The sequence below is a fragment of the Lycorma delicatula genome, chromosome 4 (assembly GCF_047948215.1).
Source record: "Lycorma delicatula isolate Av1 chromosome 4, ASM4794821v1, whole genome shotgun sequence".
In the NCBI taxonomy this organism is placed as follows: domain Eukaryota; kingdom Metazoa; phylum Arthropoda; class Insecta; order Hemiptera; family Fulgoridae; genus Lycorma; species Lycorma delicatula.
In genome coordinates, this window is record NC_134458.1 from 196,218,246 (window position 1) to 196,242,559 (window position 24,314).

Genomic DNA, 24,314 nt, shown 5'->3' on the forward strand with positions numbered 1-24,314 from the left:
GGTCTTACGAACCTCCGAGCTGCCATCACGCATTGAAACGATCCAATGGCTGAAATAACTTGAGAGCACTTCTAATTCATTTCATTACACTTATGCTTCTGCATCTGAAAACAGGGCAGAGGGCCACCATAAGTTGTTAAATGCTATGTCTAGAAAAATCCCTAATACTTATTTACATGGACTAGAGGAAGCTATATCCATCACCTTTATTATGGCATTCTCAGTGCTCTTGCCTGGTCGGTAACCATACTGGTTGTCCATTAGCAAATGATCAGTGGCCAATCTAACATTAATTCGCAAATATAGGACCTCAAAAACCTTGCCAATCACAGGCAAGAGTGTTAGTGGATGGTAAGAACTAACAGTAGGGTCTTTGTCGCCGCCACCTTTGAACAACAACACCAAGTCTCCATGCTTCCAGCATGCCGGAAAGTGGCCGGCGAAGAGCAACCTATTATATATTCTAGTTAGAGGACCAAGGATTAGTGGAAGCGCTCGGACAAGTAGCTTCACTGTGATACAATCATATCCAGGGGCCTTGTGCTGTGCCATACTGCAGATCACCTGGCGCACCTCCGCCTCGGTGATCTCTGAAGATTGTAAGTCGGTCTCAAAAATCAAGACTTCCCACCTGACACGCCAGTGGTATGAAACCTCACCCACCATATTATCAACCAGGAGGAACAAATCATTCAGCAAAATATTAAGAACACAGTCCTTATCAATTATCACAGAAAAGCGACTTCGCATTAACATCGGCATCAATAAGAATTGGACCATTACCCACAATACAAAGGATCCTATTCCAGCTCCCTAGGTGTTCTTCAGTGAAATCCCTGTACTGGAAATATGAACTAACTGTAAGGTTCTGTCCGTGAATGGCAAGTCTGACCACAACATGATGAATGTCAGAAACCTGCCATATAAAGAAACTATCAGGCAACTTCCTGCACAAAATAGCAGACATACAGGTATGCCGTACATAAAACTTTTTCCAGCTGTGAAAGCCTGGCAGACCACCCCTAATTACATATGGGTGCTGCAGAAGGACAACATCGAGACTCCATCCTCTACAACCCCACCTAACTCAACCTGGACTACATAAGCACCCTGGGCATTTAGTCGACTGAACTTAACCATCTAAGGAATTAAAAGTACAGTGCAACGGCCTTAATATAACAGCCACACTCCTTACTAACAACTGGGTGCTCATGTTTCTTGTGTAACCTCTTCTAGTTAGCACAGGCCGAAACTTCGGACCTATATGAACAATTGTCATGCTTGTGGCCCTCCTTGCCACAATGGGCACACACCAAGACAAACTTACAAAATTTAGCTCTGTGGCATTTGAAACATCTTTGAACATTCACATACTTTTTTACTTGGCAGGACCCTAAATCGATAAATGCTCTGCCTGCAGACGTAAATTTTTGAAAGAGACCCGAACTTACCCCAAAGACTGTGATATTTCTGGGTATCATGCCTACTCATTTTTAAGACCAACCTGCAGTCCTGCCAGAAGGCGGCTTCATCCAAATCAGTGTTCTTCTCCCTAATGAGAGACAAGACATCTTCATCGGTAAGGTTACGGTCAATATCATAGAATATAATGTAAGACCTATGTGTTCTCTTCTGGTCTATTTTTACATTGTCATTTAACCGCCATGGAATCTTTAATTGCCTGAATGGTCTGTATCATCCACTATCACAACTAATCCCTTGCCAGTCTTTTTGATGTTCCTGATTTTAAGACCTTTCTGGTCACTCCAAAGGGCAACCTGGAGGTCTTTCTTCAGCTGACTGCTGGACACAGTTGAGCACTCCACTCTGCTGCCAAACACAACTTCAGGTTTCTTGGACTGGCTGGTTTCACGTCCACCCCTAACCACCTCAGCATACCTACACGGCTGCATTGGGGCCGGGGCTGGTTTATGAACTGCAGTTACTTCCTTAGGCTTCGAGGTAAGATTTTCAAAACCCTCGACAAAAGCTGTAAAAGTTGTTCAGAAGAATTCGAGATTAGGCAATAGCCTCTTCTTGGTAGCTGCACTGGTACACCTCGGGTTTGCTAGATAGGAGAACAAGCCATCTAGTTCTGCCAAAACATCATGGGCTGACGGGGCAGAGCTGCCAGGCCTGCCACCAGCTTGAGAAAACTTCAATGAGTGGGTTCATACCCTCCTGGGTAGTCACCCCTATATCCACTTCTGAACCATCATTGTCAGAACCTGTATTTGAGGAGGTCGAAGAAAAAAGCTCTGGCCCCCTCCTCCGGCTGGGTTTTTTATCTATTTCTCTAAAGTTGGTCATGGTCGGAGATTCCCTGACCTAACAGTATATGAGCAAACTGCTCGCTGTATTCCTTCTATCCAGATATATTGGGTACAAGCCCACAAGTGTGACAACTACCTGCAGCGAGCCACGGGCAGCTGGATACCTATATTCTCCTGTTACTTTTTGTACCTTTTCACCGCTACTGGATCAAATGTGTGAAGTCAAAGATTAACACACAGTTACAGATTACAGCCCCCACTCTAAAAGAGCATAAGCAGGACTAAGAGTAAAGGCCCCTTTACTCATAACAGGGACTTGTTGTTGCCATTCTTTTCGCCAGGAGTTGTTGCCATTCTTTTCGCCGCGATGAGGCGAGTGCTCAAACAAATTGTGCACCAAATTCTTTGAATCCCCATGAAAAGGGTATGAATCATCTTAATAAGAAGGGCGCAAAACCATTGTAACAGTTCTCAGACAGTAAGATTGTGAAACTGGAGAAGGTACACATTCGACCAGCAGCTCAAAATTAGCACTGAAAAACACATTATACAACACAAATCTCTGCTCATGAAAAGAGAGCAAAGATTACCTTTCCACTCCAGCTCACCAGGCTTCAATCGCCCTGGCCGGCGGACTCAGCAGCAGGAGCCGGCCCCCAGCGTGGGATTGCTCAGGGAGAACCACCTCGGCGGTGCTGACAAAGGATGACTGACACTGCAGGGCTCTAGGGGCCACCACTGCCATGCTGTTCAGGGGAAGCCTAGTCTGACTTCAATGGACGAACTGCAACTCCCTGACTTTGCTGGAAACCAGCTTCTGGATCCAACAGCTCTTCTCAAAGCTAACACAAAAAACAGCCCTTTTTAGTGCCACCACAAGGTTATGAATTACGAGCCGTCGAAGCCATTTGACGACAACAGCCCTTCTCAGGGCTACCATAAGGTTATTAATTACAACAAGCTGTCGAAACCAATAGACAGCAAAAACCAGCCTTTTCAGGGCTACCATAAGGTTATTAAGTGCCATGTGCTGTCGAAGCCATTCGGTGACAGTATGAAAAAGTACTAGGAAGACCGCAACACCCGAACAATCCCTTTGAAGTGACTTTAATAATGGACTGACTAAAGTGACTTTATGAGATCATAAAAGATAAAAAAAAACCAATGTTTAGGATACTGATGTTACATTTCTTTGATGATTTAGTCTTGCTGACCACAACCAAGAGATTAAATATCGGTTAATATGATTTAGCCATGTAAGAAGTGGAGATGAATGGTAGGCATTGAAAGCAAGATGTGATGGAAGAAGAACAGTAATTATGGACTAATTGAATGAAAACGATCCAGAAGAATAAAGGTTTGATTTGGGCTGAGGCTAATGAAAAGACACTGTGAAGAGGGGAAAGATGTTTATTTTGGAAAAACTCCACATCACTAGATTGAAGAAGATAACAAAAAAGAATGTATGCAGGTATATGTTTAACTGTTTAGTATGTGGCTGTTGTTAAAAATAGAAATAATAAAATAAGGATAGGAAATAAACGTTCCTGAGAAGAGTAGATAAGGAGTGAGATGTGAAGGCAGTGAGAAATTAGAAATCTAATTGGTTAGCTGATAAAAAGTACTGCCTGTAATGACTGTTACAGACAGAATGATAAAAAATAAGAAATAGTTAAGAAGAAAAATGAATTTGATTTGTTGACTTGTAACCTTTAGTAGTTGGGTTTTTTACATTATTTTTAATCACTGACTTAACTGTTATTGTTTTACACTTAAAAAGTTTTTAATTTCAATTATGATTTATTTAAAAAAAAAAAAAATTTGTACAGATTATTTTCTTATTCATTTTTTTTTTTGTTATGCAGAGTCATCCTATGACAGTATTACAAATGTTGACCGATTTATTACTGCTGCCGATGTCAGTTAGAAAGCCAGACTATAAACTTCATCCAAACATTAGTTCTTCAATAAAGTCGACATTATATCTTTATATTGAAGGGCTTGTGAAATTAGGTAAATAATTTTATTAGTATTATCAGGTCTGTATTTTGCATTATTTGTCACTAGTTGTTTTCTTAGCTTCATATACAGTGCTTCTGAGTTATTCTACACCTAACAAGAGAAATGTGAAGATGTGCTTTATAAAAATACCAATGGTATATCAGAAATAATCATGCCTATGTTATAAATTAGTTTTTCTCATTTTGTAATAAATATAGTACTTTTTTAATAGAAAATTGTTAAACATGACTTGAAAATGTTGTGATATCTGAAATTACTTTATAATTGAGTGCAGTAACTGACTACATAGGTTATTTAACCTAATATTATCAGAGAAAATAATCTCTGATCAGCAGTTACAAACAAGCTGGTTTCTACAGTGACATAGCAAATGCGCATTACATACACATTTGTTATGCTTAAATATTGTCATAGTTACAATCAATCATTTCATTCTATACTGCTTGAGTAGTATGTGGTGAAATATGGAGGTGATTGCTGTGGCTCTTGCCAGTGAGGTACATAGTGTCATTTATTTTTTACAAGCAGTAGGAACATCTGCAATCAAGTTTCATTATAGCCTGTGTGTAGTTTATGGTAATAATGTAATGAGTGATGTTTCTGTGAGAAAATGGTGCATGAAATTCAAGGAAGGATGAACTAATGTGCACAACGAGGAAGGTAAAGGACAAAGTTTCATTGCAAGTAATGAACTTGTGGAAAAAACATACCTTTCATTATAAATGCAACTTCACAATTACTGAACTCAGTGGAAGGTTAAAATTTTTCTCAAATTTCAAGGTTCACGCTTTATTGAGTTGTTAAAGACATTGAAGTTTTGTAAATACTACACATGATGGTTACTGAAATGAACTGACAGATGGCCATAAAATAAAAAAAAAAATGGGAGTGGCACTGACTTCTTCAGGATTACCAGAATAAAGGGGGTGAATTTCTTGATAGTATTGTTATTGTGGACAAACAGAATTGGTTCATCAATATTGTGACAAAAGAACAGTCAACGCAGTGGAAACTTACTCACCAAACAAGCCCAAAAAATGCAAATAAAAGAATGATGGCTACTCTGTTTTGGGACCGCAAAGGAACTTTGTTGGCTGAATTTTACATCAGCTATGACAATAACTGCTGTTTACTGTGAGACGATGATAAAGATTAGGAGAGCATAATTGGTGAAGGATGGTAACAAAGGGGAATTTTTTTCCATGACAATCAATGGTCTCACACCGCCACTAGCACTAAGGATGTACTAAGCAAGATTAAGTAACAGATTTTTGACCATCCTCCATTCAGCTTTGTCTGATTTAAATTCTAAGTTAGGGAAGGAATTAGGAGCCTATCATCAGACTTATTATACTGCCACTAGACTCTAACTCAGTATTAGCATCTCAATATATCTTGGAGAGATCATATCTACATCTATAGTATCAATAATAGCATGGTTCCCACAGGCAGGAAATGTCAGGAAATATAAAATTAGTCAGGATAACTCACATTTTTTTCAAAAAATCAGGAAACATTGCAAAAAAATTCAGAGAGTTGGATTTTCAGAGATGGCTTTTCCATTAACAAATATTTGCATGAAGAGATTATAAAAACTTATAGAAAAGGGCAAACCATTAGGAACCTAAAGATACTGAAGAAAAGTTGCCCTATGTTTTATACATACATAACTATGTATGAAATGAGATCTCATATTATTTTTTTTTTTTTTGTATTTGTTAGAATAATATGACAAAATATTTTTCAAGTAAATGTTAGTAATGTTTGTTTTCTGTACAAAATAAGGTGTTCTGTTCTAGTTTTCTTATCTGTCTACTTTTAGTCACAGTGATTTTAGTTTTCCTTTAAACTGTGTTCATATATAATATTCTTTGTTAAATTGAAATCTGTGTTTCTTATCATTTTTATGCAAACCAAGTTATTAAATATTGTTTTGTTTTTTTTTTGTATACTTTGCAAACTAATGTAAGCTAGTTTTTGTGAAAACTTTTAAACAATCTTAGGTGCGAGCCAATTATTTTTAAAAATTGCTTTAATTAGTTTATATTTCTTATCTGTATTACTTTTAGTTACCATTATGTTCATTTTTATGCAAGAAGCTAATTAAATATTGTTGTTTTTTTTGTACTTTGCAATATAATTTACTGAAACAATTTATCACAAAAAATAGTCTAATTTTAAACATAGTTACCGCATATATGCCTAATTTAATATCGGCGGCTGAACACGGTATTGCAACTCAGATGTGAGCTGGCACACAGTATACGGACATGCTGATACAAGCATCACTACCGCTGTGCAGATGACCACACAGTTCTCCCACCATGCTCTCAGGCTCCAATAAAAGACCGTGCACGAGAGTGAATTTTTTCAATTCATCATCGACCACCAGCTGGTGAAGACCAAGAAGAAGACAGAAGTTCCCTGGCTGGCACAACGTGGGACCTCCCGGTGGATGCCAACATCCTCGCCGGAGCAGCAGGCCTGGCCGGCCCACCGAGGGAACCGCTGAACGTGGACGCTACCTTCCCGTTCCAGCTTTCTGGGCTTCATTCGCCCTGGCCGGTGGACTTGGCAGCAGTAGCCGACCCAGTGTGGGATCGCTCAGGGAGTACCACGTCAGCCATGCCAGCAAAGGACAACCAACACCAACCCGTCTCTGGGGGCCATTATTGCCACGCTGTAGTGGAGACCCAACTGCCGCTGAGGGGAAGCCCGATCTGACTTCAATGGAAAAGCCACAACTCCTGACTTCGCCGTTAGCTCTTCTCAGAGCTAACGCAAAAAACAGCCCATTTCAGGGCCACCTCAAGGTTATGAATTATGAACTGTCGAAGCCAATCAACGTCAAAAACCGGCCCTTTTCAGGGCTACCATAAGGTTAGTAAGTGCCATGTGGCGTCGAAGCCACTCGGCGACAAAACGTATATTGTAAAAAAATAAAAAATGTGAGTTTGACAACTTCAGGGGGTGGTGGAGGCTGCAAAAAAAAAATATGTATATATTTCGCAGAGTAAACAGCAGTAGGATAACATTATGAGAGTCAGGAAATTTTAACTAAATTGGTCAGGAAAAACTAATCTTAAAATTTGGTGGAAACTCTGAGTAGGGAGTAAGGAATCAAGGATAAGAAAAATAGGTGAATGGGGAAAAAGGATGATCTAGTTGATTAGGGTAGATCGAAGTAGTTTACTTTTCTGCCCAGGTTTGTTTAATAGTATAATGAGTTATTTAATGGGTTGAATAATTTTAAAATGTATAAAATTGTTGAGTTAACAAGATCCAGTGGCAAAACTGTGCTTTAATTACCTCCCTATCGTTGTGTACTCAACCCAATTGAGTTAATTTGGGGACAAATCAAAAGTTACATAGTGTCAGAAAATACAGCTTTTAAAATAGCTAATATTAAAATTTTATGCTTAAAAGCCATCAATAAAACAGACCAGCAGGAATGGAAAAACTTTATAAAATATATAACTGATACTATTGAACCAAATTATTGGGAATTGGATAATAGGAAAAAATTGAGCCTCCCATTTTATTTCATAAAACTGACAGCACTACAGATTTCTTACAATCAGATGACGAAAATTGAATTGAATTGAATTTATTATTTGTTTATTACCAGAAATTTGATCTGAGATATTAGTGAAATTTTTACTGTTTGTGGACAATTGACAGTTTCTCATAAAAAAACTCAAATAAAATGTCTTAATTTATTTAAATTTTAAATATAATAGCATATGGTTAGTGAATATTAATGTTGCGTAGTTTCGTTTACATGCATCAGGATTTGCAGGAGATGCTTGTAAATCAGTCGTGTGAATACTCGTACGCATAGTGTTTATTTGAACTCTAAAGCTAATTGAATAAGATATAATATAAATATGCAACAAAGCAGTTGTGCTCTGAGTTAGTTAGAAGTTTACCATTGCCTGTTTTTTGTTAAATTTTTTTTGCAGAAAAAAATTTTAATCACATTTTGCCATCTCAGTGGATGAATCTTATGAACTGTTTTAGCTTTGAAAAGACTTAATTAGTTTAATTTTGAGAAGATGAAATTAATTACTTCTGCTAAATCACAATTATGATTAATTATCTGTACCCAGTCCAATGGAAAGTGTTAAATTTTTGAACTGTTGATTATAAAAATTTGATTTTCCATTTTATTGAATATGGTATAGGTTTTTTTATACCTTCTTTATTTTTTACTCTTTATTGTTTTCATTAATTATAAGAACTTCAACTGCTGCTATATTGTATTTTCTACTTTAATAAAACAAAATGAAAACAAATGATTCTGCTTCATTTCATATTTTATTCTTTTTTTATAAAATTTTCATAATATTGTGACAGAGGTGTAATGTTAGTAATATCAACCGTATAATTATTGGTTAGGATAAGTTAATAAGTAAGACAATGCATATTAAGATGTATTTTACTTATTTCAGAATGTAACTGATGCAAAGATAAATTTTTAGTTAAATTTGGCTTTTGTTTCTTTATTTCAGATATTAAAAATGATAATTACATTTGTAGAACTGCTCAAGAATTATTAGTAATATATCTACCTAGGTGTCTATCATCACCTGGTGAACAGAATGCAGGAAGATTTTCATTAGTTAAATGTTTTAATAACCAATCTGAGTATGGCTTTACTGTTGCTAAATTTATTTTGGAAACTATTACAAATAAATTTCTTTCAAGAACAAGATCAAGAAACCCACCACCATCTTGTGGACAGGTATATGACCATTATTGTTTTAGTTCAGTAATAAAAAATGTTAAAGGAATCTACCATAGAAGCAAGAGTAAATGCTTCGGCAGTTAGATTCTACATTATTCTCACAGGCAGGAAATATAAACTTAATCAGGAAAAGTCAGGAATTTTTAGAAAAAATCAGGAAAATTGCCAAAGATTTCAAGGAATTGCATTTTTGTTACCGAATTAATTTTAATAATGTTAGTTATTGATAAAGTACTTTATAAATAATGCCAAAATATATTTGATATATACTTTCCCGGCTTCGGGAAGTGACGACCCCATTGCCCACCACATTGCAACTATGTGGTTCAAGCAGCCATTAACATATCCTGTTCTTACTTACATTCCCCAGTTATTCTTTTATATGAAAGGAAGAATATTCCAAATTATAGTTAATCTTTTCACTGGTGAAATTTTAACAAAATGTTACCACTGAAAAACTTAAAAGTTGTTAAATAGTTTCTTGGAATTTATCTGAAACCACCATGAATTTTTGTTTTTTGTTTAGGTAATTAATTGCTTTTAAATAGCATCTAAAACGACTTTGTTTAATGACCATTGGTTTGCTATAAACTTATACCCAGAATTCAGTCAGTTGAGAAGAAGTAGAGATGTGTATCATGCTTTTTGTGGTGTGTGTAACAAACATTTGGTATTGGGCAATATGGGCTGAAAGGGAGTGACTTTGCTCAGTAAAGTAAAGCAGTGTAATGAAATAAGATAAGGAATTCTCAGCGAACTAAAACTTTGATCAACAGTTATGAGAATGGTAGTTGTGTGATACATCTGTGTGTTCTTTGCCTGGATCTTCTGTTGAGACTAATTCAGCAGCATATGATACATTTGAAACCTCGACTTCATTTACACAAAATGACAACACAATTACTTGTTATTGTTATAAAAAAGATGTTTCTAAGGCAGAGATTATGTGGGTTCTCAGTATTGAACAAAATTATGTTTCATGATAGTTATATAGTGGCAAAATTCCAGCACGGAGCTATTAAATGCTCTTATGTCATTAATCATGGTCTTGCACAATACTTGATGGCATTCTACAAATATGCTAGAATAATAATGATAAAATATTTTTTAAGTACTTTTTAGTAACATTTGTTTTCTGTACAAAATAAGGTGTTCTGTTCTAATTTTCTTATCTGTATTACTTTTAGTTACAGTGATTTTAGTTTTCCTTTAAGTTGTGATCATACTTATCTTCTTTGTTAAATTAAAATCTGTGTTTCTTAGCATTTTTATACAAACCAAACTATTAAATATTGTTATCTGTTTACTTTGCGATGTAATTTACTGAAACAAATTATCATAAAAAAATAGCCTAATTTTAAATGTATATTGTAAAAAACCTTTAAAAAAAAATTAAAAACTTAATGTAATTATGAATAATAAAAAAAAGGCGTGAGTTGGACAGCTAAGGGGATGGTGAAGGCTGCAGAAAAATAAAATATTTATATATTTTGCAAAATAAACAGCAATAGCATAACATTATGAGTCAGGAAATTTTTAATAAATTGGTCAGTAAAAGTCAGGAAAAACAAATCTTAAAATTTGGTGGAAAGCCTGTTCTGTATTAAAACTGTCCTACCAATTTTCCAGTCATGAAGTTTACCAGTTCAGGAGTTATTTGTTGGAAAAAAGATTGTTTTTAAGAGTTGTTAAAAATTGCTTATACTTGCTATGTTATTGTAATTTGTAGTTTATTAGAAGAAAGATTTTTGAACCCCATTTTTCATCTCCCTTACGTACTGGTTGTATAATTGTAACATGATGTAACTTTGTCGATATATATGTATATAAAAGAATTAGCTTTTAGAAGAACGCAATTACTTACGTTTACTTAAGGTTTACTAGTAGTAAACCTTAGGTATGTGATGTCAGCTGACCTTGGAAGACCATTGCTTACAACCCACATCCTGGGCAAGGGATGTACGAATCACACTTCTTGCTTCTAATGGCGCTTTACAACAAAAGCAAAAAATTTTTCAGGGGTGGATCCAGTTTAAGGCTCACCAATAGCCAAACTGTACCATGGTGTACAGTCAGTTGTGATATTAGCTACAAAGCTGTTGTTGTGGTATCCAGCTCTTACCTGTAAAGACCACAATTCAGAAAGTTAAAACATGAGATGTGCCAAGCGGCACAGGCCCTGCCCAAGATTTGAAAGTGCAAACTTCCTGCTTCCCCTAAGCGATGATGACTACTACTACTATATAGTGTTCAAAAAGTGATGCAGCCTTATGGTAGAATGTTTCCTTCTTTTGTTGCATGTTTAATTGGGGAAAAATAGGTTACACAATACAGCAGAGAATATTCATTGTCTTCCAATACATTAGATGTGCTAGTTATGCCCAGACCCAGAATGCCTTCGCAGAAAAGTATGGTGTGGATGCGTCGAACAAGTCCTCCATCAAGCAGCTGTACGACAAGTTCCAATAGACAGGGAATATATTAGATGCAGTCAAAAGTGGTCAGCCGAAAGTGCTAAAACCAGAATCGATGATCAATGATTCTTTCATGGTAGAGTGAACAGTGAGGGCTACATACAAATGGTGCAACTACCTGTAAACACTATACCTGCAGACCGGCTAGAGTACATGTGGTTTCAGCAGAGCTCATACAGCCAACAACACTATGACATTTCATGAACAAGTGATTTCGAAGGGGTTATGACTACCTCAGTCTCCTGACTTTTTCTTGTGGGGATACCTTAAGGATGCTGCTTACAAAACATCCTCACACCATTCCCGAATTGCAGAACGAATTTGAACGATGTGTTGCTGCAGTTTCTCAACAAATATTATAACATGTGCCTAAGAGCGTGCAACATCATATTCAATTATGTGAATCACATAATGGAAGCCACTTTCAGCTACTATTGTAACTTACTCATTTTCCAATAATGTTGCATTACTTTTTTTGAACACTGTTCCTCAGAGTCTGACTTCAGTTAGCTAAAATTAATTGTTAATTTTGATCACAACCTTTCAATCACCAGAACTCAGCAACCACCATTACAAATGGTGGTGTTACCAGAAATGGTAGTTAATGATTTTTCACCAGGTCAACTGCCAGTCGTACAGCTAAGCCATTGAATACAATTAATTTTTATTTAAAATAATTGTGTAATATATTTGGTATTGCTTGCTTATAAGAATTGTTTAATAAGTCTGTAAATTGGTTATGTAAAACAATAATTAATAGAATTTAAATGAAAAATGTTGTGCAACATGTTAATTTCTTTTTATTATTAAATTTTGTCGTAGGCTCTACAGTTTTTAAAAGATCTTCTTCTAGTACATGGTTGCAATAGTTACATATTATCACTAATGCTGTTGCACTGTTTAGAAAATGTTTGTTGTGTTATTATGTACTGCGAGGATAGAAATCAATGTAAAAAAGATGCTTCTTATATTATTTTACAAATACTTGAGAGTCAACTTATTAGACAGGATAATTCTCTAAGGTAATTTTTTTTATACGTATATTTAAAAAATTAAATGTAATTATTCATAGTTTCAAAACCTAAAAATGATAGAAAAGCTCAAACATCTAATACATCTTCTGTAATGAAATAAAGTAAGATGGAATTCTAAAAAAAGAAGTTTATTATTACCCTCCCCCTGAAAAACCCCATTAACTTCTCTCAAAATTACTGTTATAAAAACATCATTATTCTTCAGTTGGTTTTTAAAAATAATTTTAAATAAAAACAAGATTTTTTTTTCAAAAAGAATCTAAATATAAATATCTAACGTGCTCAATTATAACTCTTACATCCTTCAAAATGTGATACAATTTAATATATTTAGTCTAGTGGTTTTCCCATTGTTCAAAACATTTCTGAAAGTTGTTTTTGGATGGCAGTCGACTTTGTCAATATGTTTCTCAAAATGTACCTTGGGCTTTCAAATCACAGCCCTTTTAATGGTATTTTCAGGTCAGAAAATCACTAGAAATTACAGGGAATGGAGAAATTACAGATTTGCTTGAGAAAATCTGGGACTTGTATGTTAAGCTAAAATTTTGAATTTAATTCAAGGAACATGAGGGAAATAATGATAAAGGATTTTCAGCTTGTATTGCTTCTACAGCTATAATCTTTTATGGCAAACATCTTAAAGTCAGTGAAGTACTTTTTTATTATAATATTTAATCATGAAACGATAATAATTTATGAAATCCAAATCTTATTTTAGTTACATTGACATATTGTTTTTTTTTTTGTTTTTTTTTTTTTTTTTTTTTTGTAACAGTCTAGCCAGGACATCTACAGAAAGTTCAGCTGCTTTTGAAACCCTTATAACATTGTTTTATTTAGAAATTCCTTTCACTCATAAATTCATTAGTCAATGCTTAATCTTACATATTGAATTTTAAACATAACCTAGTCAATACATATGAAATGATAATATACTGAAAGTGTTATTTACTTTTTTAATTTGATGATTTAAAAAAAATAAAAATAAGTTTATCCTGTTGAACTGTATTACCAAATAATCTCCTTATTTTTTTCTTTACCATAACAGGCGGTTTTAAAGAAAAATCAATTAATTATTAGTAGAACTGTTTAATTGATGCTCAAGTACAAATGAAGATCTGTATTGACCAATTACTGAAGTAAATTGAAAAACAAGATTATGCTTATAAATTGTTAACAAAAGTTTTGGAATTTAAAGGTTCAGATTTTAAGTAGTTTTTTGAAGCTGTTTTTGTGTTTAATTTTTCTTTTTTAGTTTGCTAATAATTTACAAAGTAAAACTTAAGTATTTACAGTTTATACCAATCAGTTTACCTTTTCCCAAATACCAGGTGTTTCAAAATGAATATCCAGTTTTTAAAGCTATGTAATATTTCTCAAGTTTCACGTGCATTGATTAATTATATGTGAAATGAAAGAGCATCTCAAAACAGTTTTAGTTGTGTACAAGCTCATAAACTGTTTCATGTACCCTCCACTTGAAAGTGGCAGTAACAAAGATGGCAAGCAAATGTGTCTGGAATGAACTATCTTGATATGTTACAACTGTGGCTCTTTCCTCAACTTCAGTATGAACTACAGAACTTATTTGACAACAAGATGGTGCACTTCCTCACTGGCATAATGCTGTACATGATCGGTTGAATGAAATTTTCCCTGATCGCTGGATTGGTTGCTGGGGACCAGGTGACAAGGCTTGTTTGCCATGGCCTCCACATTCACCTGATCTGACCCCATGTGATTTTTTTCATTAGGGGTTTATAAAAGATCAAGTTTATGTGCCACCATTACCAGCTGACCTACCCAAAATGACAAACTGGCCACTTACATTGGTACAGTTAACAGACAACGGGCTTTTTCGGGTACAAATATTGTCATCACCATTAGTAGGAACATCCCTTTCAAGGTCCTTGACTGGTCTGTGGTCGATGACTGTTCTAGCAATCATTGGTTGATACTATTCAAAATAACGGATGAGCTGCGCGACGACCATGAGGGACACTTTCCTGTTCACCGGGGGTGCTTCCTGCATAGGAAGGACGACTGGCCGAAATTTTCTTCCTTGTTGGAGTCCAGATTGGAGATTTTTTCTTGAGACCTTGACGGCCTGGCAGAAAATTTCACCTCTGCAGTGGTGGGAGCGGCTGAAGTCGCCATTCTTAGAGGCACTGGTCGGGAACATATATCTGATTGGTGTTCTTGGAATCTGGCACTAATGAAACATCTGTGAACCGACTCAGAAGAGCTGTGCAATGAGAGGGTGATCCCAATTGGCATGCAGCCCTAACTGCAGATTCCAAGCGAAGACTAGGTACTTTCATAGCATTAGGTTCCCCAAGCATAATTCCTGGCGCTGCTTTGTTCAGGAGCAAGGGAATAGAGACCCTTGGGGGCGTTGTGTATAGAACCCTTGGATATAAGCACAGGAAAGATGTCCTCCTGTCAGCTTTGTCAAACCACAAGGGTGTGGTAATTGATAAGGACCATGTTCTTAATATTTTGCTGAATGATTTGCTCCCAAATGACACTATGGTGGGTGAGGTTTCATACCACCAGCATGTCAGGCGGGAAGTGGTGATTTTCGAGACCGACATACAATCTTCTGAGATCACTGAGGCGGAAGTGCGCCAGGTGATCTGTAGCATGGCATGGCACAAGGCCCCCGGATATGATTGTATCACAGTGGAGTTCCTCATCTGAGTGCTTCCAGTGGTCCTTAGTCCTCTAACTAGAATATATAATAGGTTGCTCTTTGCCGGCCACTTTCCGGCGTGGAGACTTGGTGTTGTTAGAAGGTGGCAACAATGATCCTGCTGTTAGTTCTTACTGTCCACTAACTCTCTTGACTGTGATTGGCAAGGTTTTTGAGAAGGTCCTATATTTGCGTATTAATGTTAAATTGTGATTGGCCACTGATCATTTGCTAATGGACAACCAGTATGGTTTCCGACCGGGCAAGAGCACTGAGGTTGCCATACTAAAGGTGATGGATATAGCTTCCTCCAGTCCATGTATATATGTATTAGTGATCTTTCTGAATATATCTGGGACATTTAACAACTTATGGTGGCGCTATTATAAGTTGTTTTATGAATTTCTTTCCAAATGTATAGAATTGAAAGGACACTTGACCTTATTTTTGAATAGAATAACAACATGTAATTACTGTATAGTGATTATTATTATTATAAAACATTTGATTTGCTACTTTTCAATCAAATATGGAAAATCTATATACAAATTGTGAAAATACTGATATGCATTTAATTATGGGAAAACAAATGTTTCTGCTGCAAAAGGAGTCAATCTTTATCACAAATCTTTAGATTACCACAGATCATACATTACCTTCCAGTAAAATGTTGATCAGATCCACAGCAATTGTGTGAGACTGGTACAAACAAGCCATTGAAAAACGATACTGATACATCAAGGTCTCCGACTCAACACCTGAATTAGATGAATAGGTTTTGATAAAAATTAAAAACGATACAGTATTGTCTTGCAGGAGAATTACTCATCAGAAAACTGTTCATAGCCACTGCACCAAATGGGGTGCAGCAGCTATTCTTCATAATCAGTTGTATTTGTATCTTATTCGGCATATTTAAGTTCTCTATCAGTATATTAACAAAGACCGACTTCTGTCATCAGTTAATGAACTACTAACCTATATTTTTATATTATATTTTATTTACAAATGATGCATAATTTACACTGGATTGACCATTTCTGGGGAGAAGAAAATTCATATGCTACCTTTTTTGTCAAGACATTACCATCAGTTTTCTGCCAGTATATAGACAGAAATCTATCTTTGGAGAATGCTGATTGGCCCTTATGTTTTGCCTAAAAATTGAGTTGAAGGCTTATCACAAATGTCTCTGGCTTATTTCATTATATATTGGAAAATATTCCTCTATCATTTGTACAATTGAGCAATTTGTACATGACAATACTCCTAGATATTTTTCTATTACAGTCAGACAGTTCATGAATAATTACTTTCTTGAACAGTGGCGATCCAGTTGTCTGGCCTCCCCGTATACCAGGTTTAAATCTGTTGGATTTGAAGAGCATATATAACACTGATAAATACTTCAGATGAATTGAAAATTGAGATAATTCATTTTTGATAACATATTAGAGTAACACTTGAAATGTTTGAATTTATTTTGGATGTGTGTACACTGATGTTAGTGAGAGATATACTGAATATTTACTTTGATTATTCCATGGCATTGTTAAGGTGAAAAATAAAATTTTTGAAAACCCTCTACATTTGTTTTTGAGTAATAACTAAATTTATATTGTATTGCATTTTTATCAAACATCACTGGTATAGAGATGTTTGAGTGATATCAACCTTTTGAATGGTATTGACTAATATTACCAAATAGTGGACAAGATAAAAACCAGCATATAACTAATTTTGTAACTTTGAGAACAGACTTACACGAACATTTTCCATCCTTACTTGACTCTTTGAAATCTGATTGAGAAAACAAAGTTTCATTTTGTTTACAATGAAATTCTTAAAATTTTATCTAATAAATAATTACTTCCTTTACACTAGTAGTTCTTGATATCATGGAGTGAAACATTGCTGCCATTTTCAAATTTTTCATAGATAAATTTCCATTAATCCTTAGTTCCACGGAGAATATTAATTTTAAAAAATACGCCACATTTCATTGAAATGGTAAACATAGAGAAAAGGGTGTTTTCAGAATTATGTTTAAAAAAACATTTTCTAATATCGATGTTAAGAGACACCCAAATTATTTGACAACATTTTTATACACCTTTATAATAGGATAAAGATTTACCTCTTGGAAAGGATATTGATGAAGACATAACTATTGTGGAAATATTTTGGATTTATAATTTTTCTTTTGATAAAAAAATTGTGCAGAAAATATAAGAAGTTTAAATATCTAACAGGCTATTAGATATTGATCTTTCATCATTATTCAGCCTTTTATTTTCTTTGTAATTGCTATTTTTTTCCGTTGAATTAGCGCTTCACTGAAAATTTTGATGGTTATTTCTTCAAATATAAAAGAAGTTATCCCTACTAAAAATTCTAAGACACTTCGGACCTCATACAAAATTAATAAACATGATAAAACCTGATCCTCACAAACACTAAGTCGAAGGTAAAATTCAGAGGCGTGTTTTCTGAACCATTTGAGATCAAAACACCAAGGTGATGGACTCTCACCGCTATTATTCAACTGCACTCTAGAAAAGGGAATGGCTCAAAGAATGCCCCCCAAAAGTAAAAATAGACCGAAAACGATCTGTCTTGGCTTCGCCGACAACTTGGCACTGCTTTCAAATGACGTTGACGAAGCTAAATCACAGATATTAGAACTTCAAAACATTGCAAATAAAATTGGCCTCAAAATATTATTCAAAAAGACAGAAATTATGCCCCAAAATCCAACAAGATTAAAAGAAGTATACATAAACGGCAATAAAATTGAGATAGTAACCCGATTTAAATATCTCGTTGAAATAATAACAAAAACCTAATTGAAAAAACCTCAATCTAAATATGAAGAAACAAACTAACTAAAACTCAAAAATTAACCCCGTACACTTACAATAAAAAATGCCTGTCAATAAATGCAAAAATAAGACAATACAGCACAGTTATGAAACCAGAGATGACTTATGCAGCAGGAACACTCTTCCACCCAAATGAACAATCAGAAAGACAGACTCCAGAAAATCAAAAGAAGAATTGGAAGAATCTCCATCAATAAAAAGTATCTAAGCATCAATAAAAAGTAATATAAAGTAGGCAGTGGTGGACTGTGCCCAACAATGTCATGCACAAAGCGTTAGAATCTGTACTGATACCATGCATAAGAGGAAACTAGGATTCTGTGGACATATAAGGATACAAGATTCAAGACTTCTGAAACAGCTGGTACAATACAATCTTGATTCAAAAACCACCAATGCAAAAGGATTAGAGAAATAAGAGAGGATCGAAAGGAAATTGGCCTTTTACCAGAAGATACCACAGATAAGATAAAATTAAACAAGAAAATCAAGAACAAAAACACTTGCTTCACACTCACAAGAAAAAACTCACAACACAACATTTTCAACACTAGAAAGGGCACAAATATCAGAACATATGAAAAAGTATTGGGAGGACTGCCAGGCCCAAGCCCAAACAGTCCCATCGAAGAGACTTAGATAATAGACTGACTAAAGTGATCTTATGCAGTAATTAAAATTAAATAATTAAAAGGAGTTATACTGTGCATCTGGACTGGTGACCGGTCCAGATGCACAGTATAACTCCTTTGTGCTTAGTATAAAAGGTATGTAAAATAATTTTTTCTTTCAACTTTGTTTCACAAAAATTGTATTAGTTTTTTATCCTTTGTTTCACATTTTATGTTTATGTTTAATAGTTAGTACCTAATAATGTTTCTTTAACAGTCAAAATGTGTAAAACTAGTTGTAAATTTTTATTTTGGTAAAACATTCAGTATTTCTCTTTGTTAAATTTATTTTCAATAATCGTTTAGTATAACTCTTTTTATATACATTTTATATCATTAAATGAATTTTTCTAATACATTTTTTTCAGTGAAGATCTTATGGCAATGTTTTCAAGATTATGTAGAGAACATCTTGCGTTTTCAGCACGTCAGTTGTTTAGCCTTTTTAATACAATGAGTGACAGCAGTCCAGATTTAATTTACAGATTTCTTCCTCAACTTTTAAAACATATAAAAGAAGTCGAGAGTAAAAGAGCTGTTGGTTATGATCGTGCACTCAGGTATTTAAAATTGTTTTATTACGTTTAAAATCAATCTGTGATACATAACATTCCGATTAAAATAACTTAAATGTGTATTTTTTTCATCCATTTTTGTTACTAATTATGTTACGTACATTTTTTTTTTCAGGGCAGAATATGAAAATTTAGAGAAGACTTTGAATAATCTGAAGAGGTAGTAATAAATAAATACATTTAGTTAGAACAAATTTTTTTTCTGAACTTTAAAATCAGTTAATTGTGGTATATGTGTATTAGAACATCACTAATCTATCAACTCTGTTGTTTAAAGGTAATGAATTAATATGATTACTCAGTACAGAATAAAATGACATTTTAATCTAATTACATGTTAATATATCTTTTACTTATGAGTGGGACAGAGAATCAGAACTATCATTCAGGTGTTATATTTAAAACTCTGCTGCACTAAGAATTACTACTGATAACTTTTTCGCTACATTTATCATACTGATGACTAATCAATCAAAGAGTCATCACCATCTTCACAACAGAATGGAACTTCCTCTACATTTACTGTAGTAAATGCCTCCTTTATTATTTTATAGTAGCTGTACAGATTAAATGAGTTGATTTCATCCTAAGAGATTATTCAGATTGTTAAACTGAATACATGATAAAATTAGTTCTAGGAATTTTTGTCTTGTGAATTGTGAGAAAAAGTCTGATATATCCAGTATCATCATCATAAATGAATAACTGTGGTACGATGATGAAATATATGTGTACTACCTCGCTATAATGTGTATAAGGAAAGGCAAATGAATTCTGGTTTAAAATTCTATGTATCAGTTTTTTTAAAGCTTGTTCTTTCTGAATTTATCACATATGAGATTATTAAAAGTTTGATAACAGTTGTTAATAATAGACAATATCATGTACATTTTTCACTTAACAAAAAAACTAAATTTTATATTCATTTTAAAGCTTGTGCTTTTCTGTCTTATTGTTGTAAGTTAGAATTTATTTGAAAGAGATCTGCTGAATTACAGACAGTATTGTAAAATGTACTTCATTTTTCACCCATTTATTGGTAGTGCCATTTTAACAGGTCTTAAAAATTTAAGAAACTACATCAAAATTAGTTTTTAGATTTAAGATCAGAATTTTAAGTATCGTTTAAGTGTAAATTATTATTTTTTATGATACAGACAGTATAGTTGCTTTCAATTAGCTTGGCAGTAAATACTAAGTGCATAGGGAATTTTTCATTTCATAGTTTATAAACGGGAAATAAAATTTCCCTTATGATGTTTTTTTTCTATCGCTTATGAATATTGTAATCCATTGTTTCTTATGCAATTTTAAAATGTTGCAATAAGTTAGGCAGAACTAAAATCATTAAGAACCAAACTAGAGAGGTAATATTCAATGTATTTAATTATTTTAAGAATAATGAGCAGGTACTTTTTCTGAATAATGTTGAAAAAACAGCAACTTATATTTATTTATTGATATGTTTATTTTGTATCAAATGTTGTTAATAAAACCATTTGTTGTTGGTTAGATGATATTTTCCTTTTTTATTAAATTAAAAATGTTTTAAAAAAATTCCCTTTAGAGTATCCCTGATTACAAATCAGATGTTGAAAAGCTCATCTTAAACTCCCATATAACCAGTACTAACAAGGTAATTGAAAGCAACTGTACCTATTTTTTAAAGAAATAATATTTTAACTCCTAGAAAAGATAGAAAATGTTTTTCTTGAATTGTCATCATGTGTTTATTTATCACACATTTTCATCGTGTAATGTATTAACAGCTCCATTACAGTGTACATGTGGTTTTTATAATTTTAACCAATAGTAGAATTGAAAATAGAATGTGAAGAGGAGAAGAAGAATTTCCATTTAAATGGGAAGGAATCTCTCACATTTATTAGAAAAGAAAGTAGTTGCTAAATTAAATTTTAAAAGCCAGCAAATAATTGCTTATCCCAGCTTTGCCTTTGACTGATTTTTACCTTAAATTCACCTTAGGGTATTTTAGTATGCAAATTGATGTTAATTATATTGTATTTAGAGCATAATTACTAAAAAGAAAAAACAATCAAAATATTTATTAAAACAATCCAGGTCCCATTTGACCTGATTTTTCCATTGCTCAAAAGCTACCTCATATAACATTTTTTATAACAGCCATAACTTGAAACACAGATAAAGTATTAGAAAATATAAAAGAATCAGATCTTTTAATTCTTAAGTCAGATCCCTTTGAACCCCCTTTTTTTAATAAGTTGCATTTCACCTATATTAGCCTTTTCAGGACTAGCGTCACACTTACACGACTGCAGTAAACTGCCACACAGACTACAGTTGTGTAAACTTGTTTTAGAATTTTATCATTTGAGTACTATCAGCGAGTAATATAATTCTTTCACCTACAAGTGCTGTACTTTATTGGCTTTAAAATGAACTATTTGCCCTGTCGATAGGTTGCAGCTGACAGTTGGAAATAGAATAAATCTTGTTACCAACGTTCAAAAACTAGGTTCTGTTAGTTTTGTTGAACTCTTTAGTAAAAATTACTGATTCATTGCATTCATCTCCAGGATTTATTTCTTTTTGTTAAAGCTCTAATAACACCTGAAAATATTCAACATATAGTAAATCAAATACATATTTTACCCAAGCCTCTGAACAAACCGATCTTGCTTATCAAATTTATAATGATGGAAACCAACAAACGAGATGGACTGTATATATTTTTTAGTTTGACCATGCTTATGCCAAGAAATAAGAAAAATTCTATTAAAGAGTACTGGTCAGCAGACAAGCTATTACATTCACCAATATTTTCCAAAACAATGGCTAGAGACAGATATTTGAACATTCTTAGTATGCTTCATTTTGCCTGTAATAAAGATCAACCACCTGGCTTCCATCTTTTCAAAATTCAAGAATTATTAGATAAATTGAAAAAAAATCTTTCTGAAATGAGTTTTATGGTTTACAAATTATATTAATTGACAAGTCCATAGTTTTATTCAAAGAAGATTTAATTTTGTTTATGTTTATAATAAAAATTGTGTTTTTAAATTTGTTTACAAAAAAAACCTTTAAATTTTAAATGAATTAAAATAATATTCATTCCTACCAATTGTGAAGTGATGTATCATACAGAGAATGACTACGTAAAGGTGAGTAACTTAATAAAATAACCTAGTCTGGTCATGAAGGTAGGATTTACAGTTTGTTAGTCCTGATAAGGTTAATATTAGATACAGTTGGATTTTCTTTTCAGTCTTAAAAATTAAAATTTAAAGTGATTTACACTTTAAGCAGAGGTTCCATTTAGCCCCTTGGTTGTGTAGAGATTTAAAATTTATTAATTATTTATGTAAATATTAAGTTGCCCTATTTGATGCAGTGTTGAGCAATGCTAAAAAAATTCTAGTTTACTAAAAAAAAAATGACTGCCACGGTATCCCCTTGTATGATGCGGTCAAAAATTAGTCCTAAGCTGGGCTAGGTGTGGCAAAATATTTGAGCCAATTTCAATTTTTTTGGTCAATGGGTTTTTAAGATATGAGGCAAAAATTGTTTATAAATAGTATTGAATATCCCCCACCACTTTATCCAATTGACTTAAAACTTGGATATTTAGATTAACTCAATAAGCACTTTCATTATACTAAAGCTCTATTTGCTTTCACCACAATACAGAAATTCAAAATGGTGAAAATTGCCACCCTCCCTTTTTTAATTTCATTTAAAATTTAATGCCATCAGTGACCTATATATAGAGATTTTTTGAGCCATTTTCAAAGAATGTATGTTTAGCTAGTTCAGGGATAATCAAAATGTAGGCCAACACACATACATAAATATTTACACATAACTACGGAAATTTCAATAATTTTTTTTGTGTTCTTTGAAGTAAGAAGGTTTTGGAGACATTTGCAAAACCCTGACACCCAAACTTTTGGTTGATTGTTATACTTTCCTTTATATCTATGCTGCTACGTAAAGCTATAATCAGGAAAATAATAATATTTAAAAGAATCTCCTCCAAAGGGCAACTTGGTGTTAGAAATAACATGTCTTTCATAGTTTCAAAGATGGCCTTCTTGAATAAAGGAACAAAAATAAATTTATTTAGGAAAAAATTAAGTAATATATTACATTTTTAAGAATTTTCACCAATAAGATACATGGTTGTAAAGCCGGATTTCATTTTTTATTATATAGAATGAATTACTTGGTTTTTTACATCTGGTGGATAATTTTTAATGACTGCTTTTCTTTAATCATCATCATTCATCAGTAATTCATTTAATAAAAAAAAAAGAAGCTGTTGAGGAAGTAAGTTTATTAAAAGTTTAACTATTTTTAATTGTTTATGTTTTAGGTTGTTATGATACATCACTAAACTTTAATATTAATTTTTGTTTGTCTGTAATTTTAATATGTAATATTATATAAATGTGATGTTTTAATTATAAACTTGTATATGATTATGATTAAATGAAAGGAAAAAAATTTAGAAATTTTTTTTTTGTAATTAACCTTATTACTTACTCCATCCTCGTAATCCAGAATTTTGGCTTTTCTGGTTATATTGATTCTGGGTTTTTTGTTCATGAAATAAATTTTACATTTATTTATGAGTATATTAGAGGGATTAGGAAGCCCAACTTTCCCTGACGAGCAGCTCATCTCAGGTTGGGTATTTTGCACAACTACCAAGTAAGAAGCAATCCTTGAATAAGCCCATTACAAAGAGCTGTACCCCACAAACTGCATAAATGCAATAACTAAAATAAGTTACCCTAGCACAGATCCCAGTGGGTGTCTAGCCAAAACCCACAGCAGCAGATGGAAAGAAAGAGATGGATATTCATAAACAATTTACCTATAAAGAGGCCACAATTTGAGGTCTGTTCAGAAAATAACCGAACATTTTTAATTATGTTCCAACTGAGATGTTTAGCG

At 33.5% G+C, this 24,314-nt stretch overlaps 1 protein-coding gene across 1 annotated transcript in view; it reads left to right on the forward strand.

Moving 5' to 3' along the window:
- LOC142324186 (protein MMS22-like) overlaps positions 1-23,823 on the forward strand; it is a 134,107-nt gene extending 110,284 nt beyond the window's left edge. Inside the window, exons 17-21 of the mRNA XM_075364932.1 lie at positions 4,139-4,286; positions 8,807-9,039; positions 12,339-12,538; positions 19,167-19,358; positions 19,489-23,823. Of these exons, the coding sequence (XP_075221047.1) occupies positions 4,139-4,286; positions 8,807-9,039; positions 12,339-12,538; positions 19,167-19,358; positions 19,489-19,537 (822 nt within the window). The 3' untranslated portion in view covers positions 19,538-23,823. The remainder of the gene's footprint in view (positions 1-4,138; positions 4,287-8,806; positions 9,040-12,338; positions 12,539-19,166; positions 19,359-19,488) is intronic.
- The last annotated feature ends 491 nt before the right edge of the window (positions 23,824-24,314 follow it).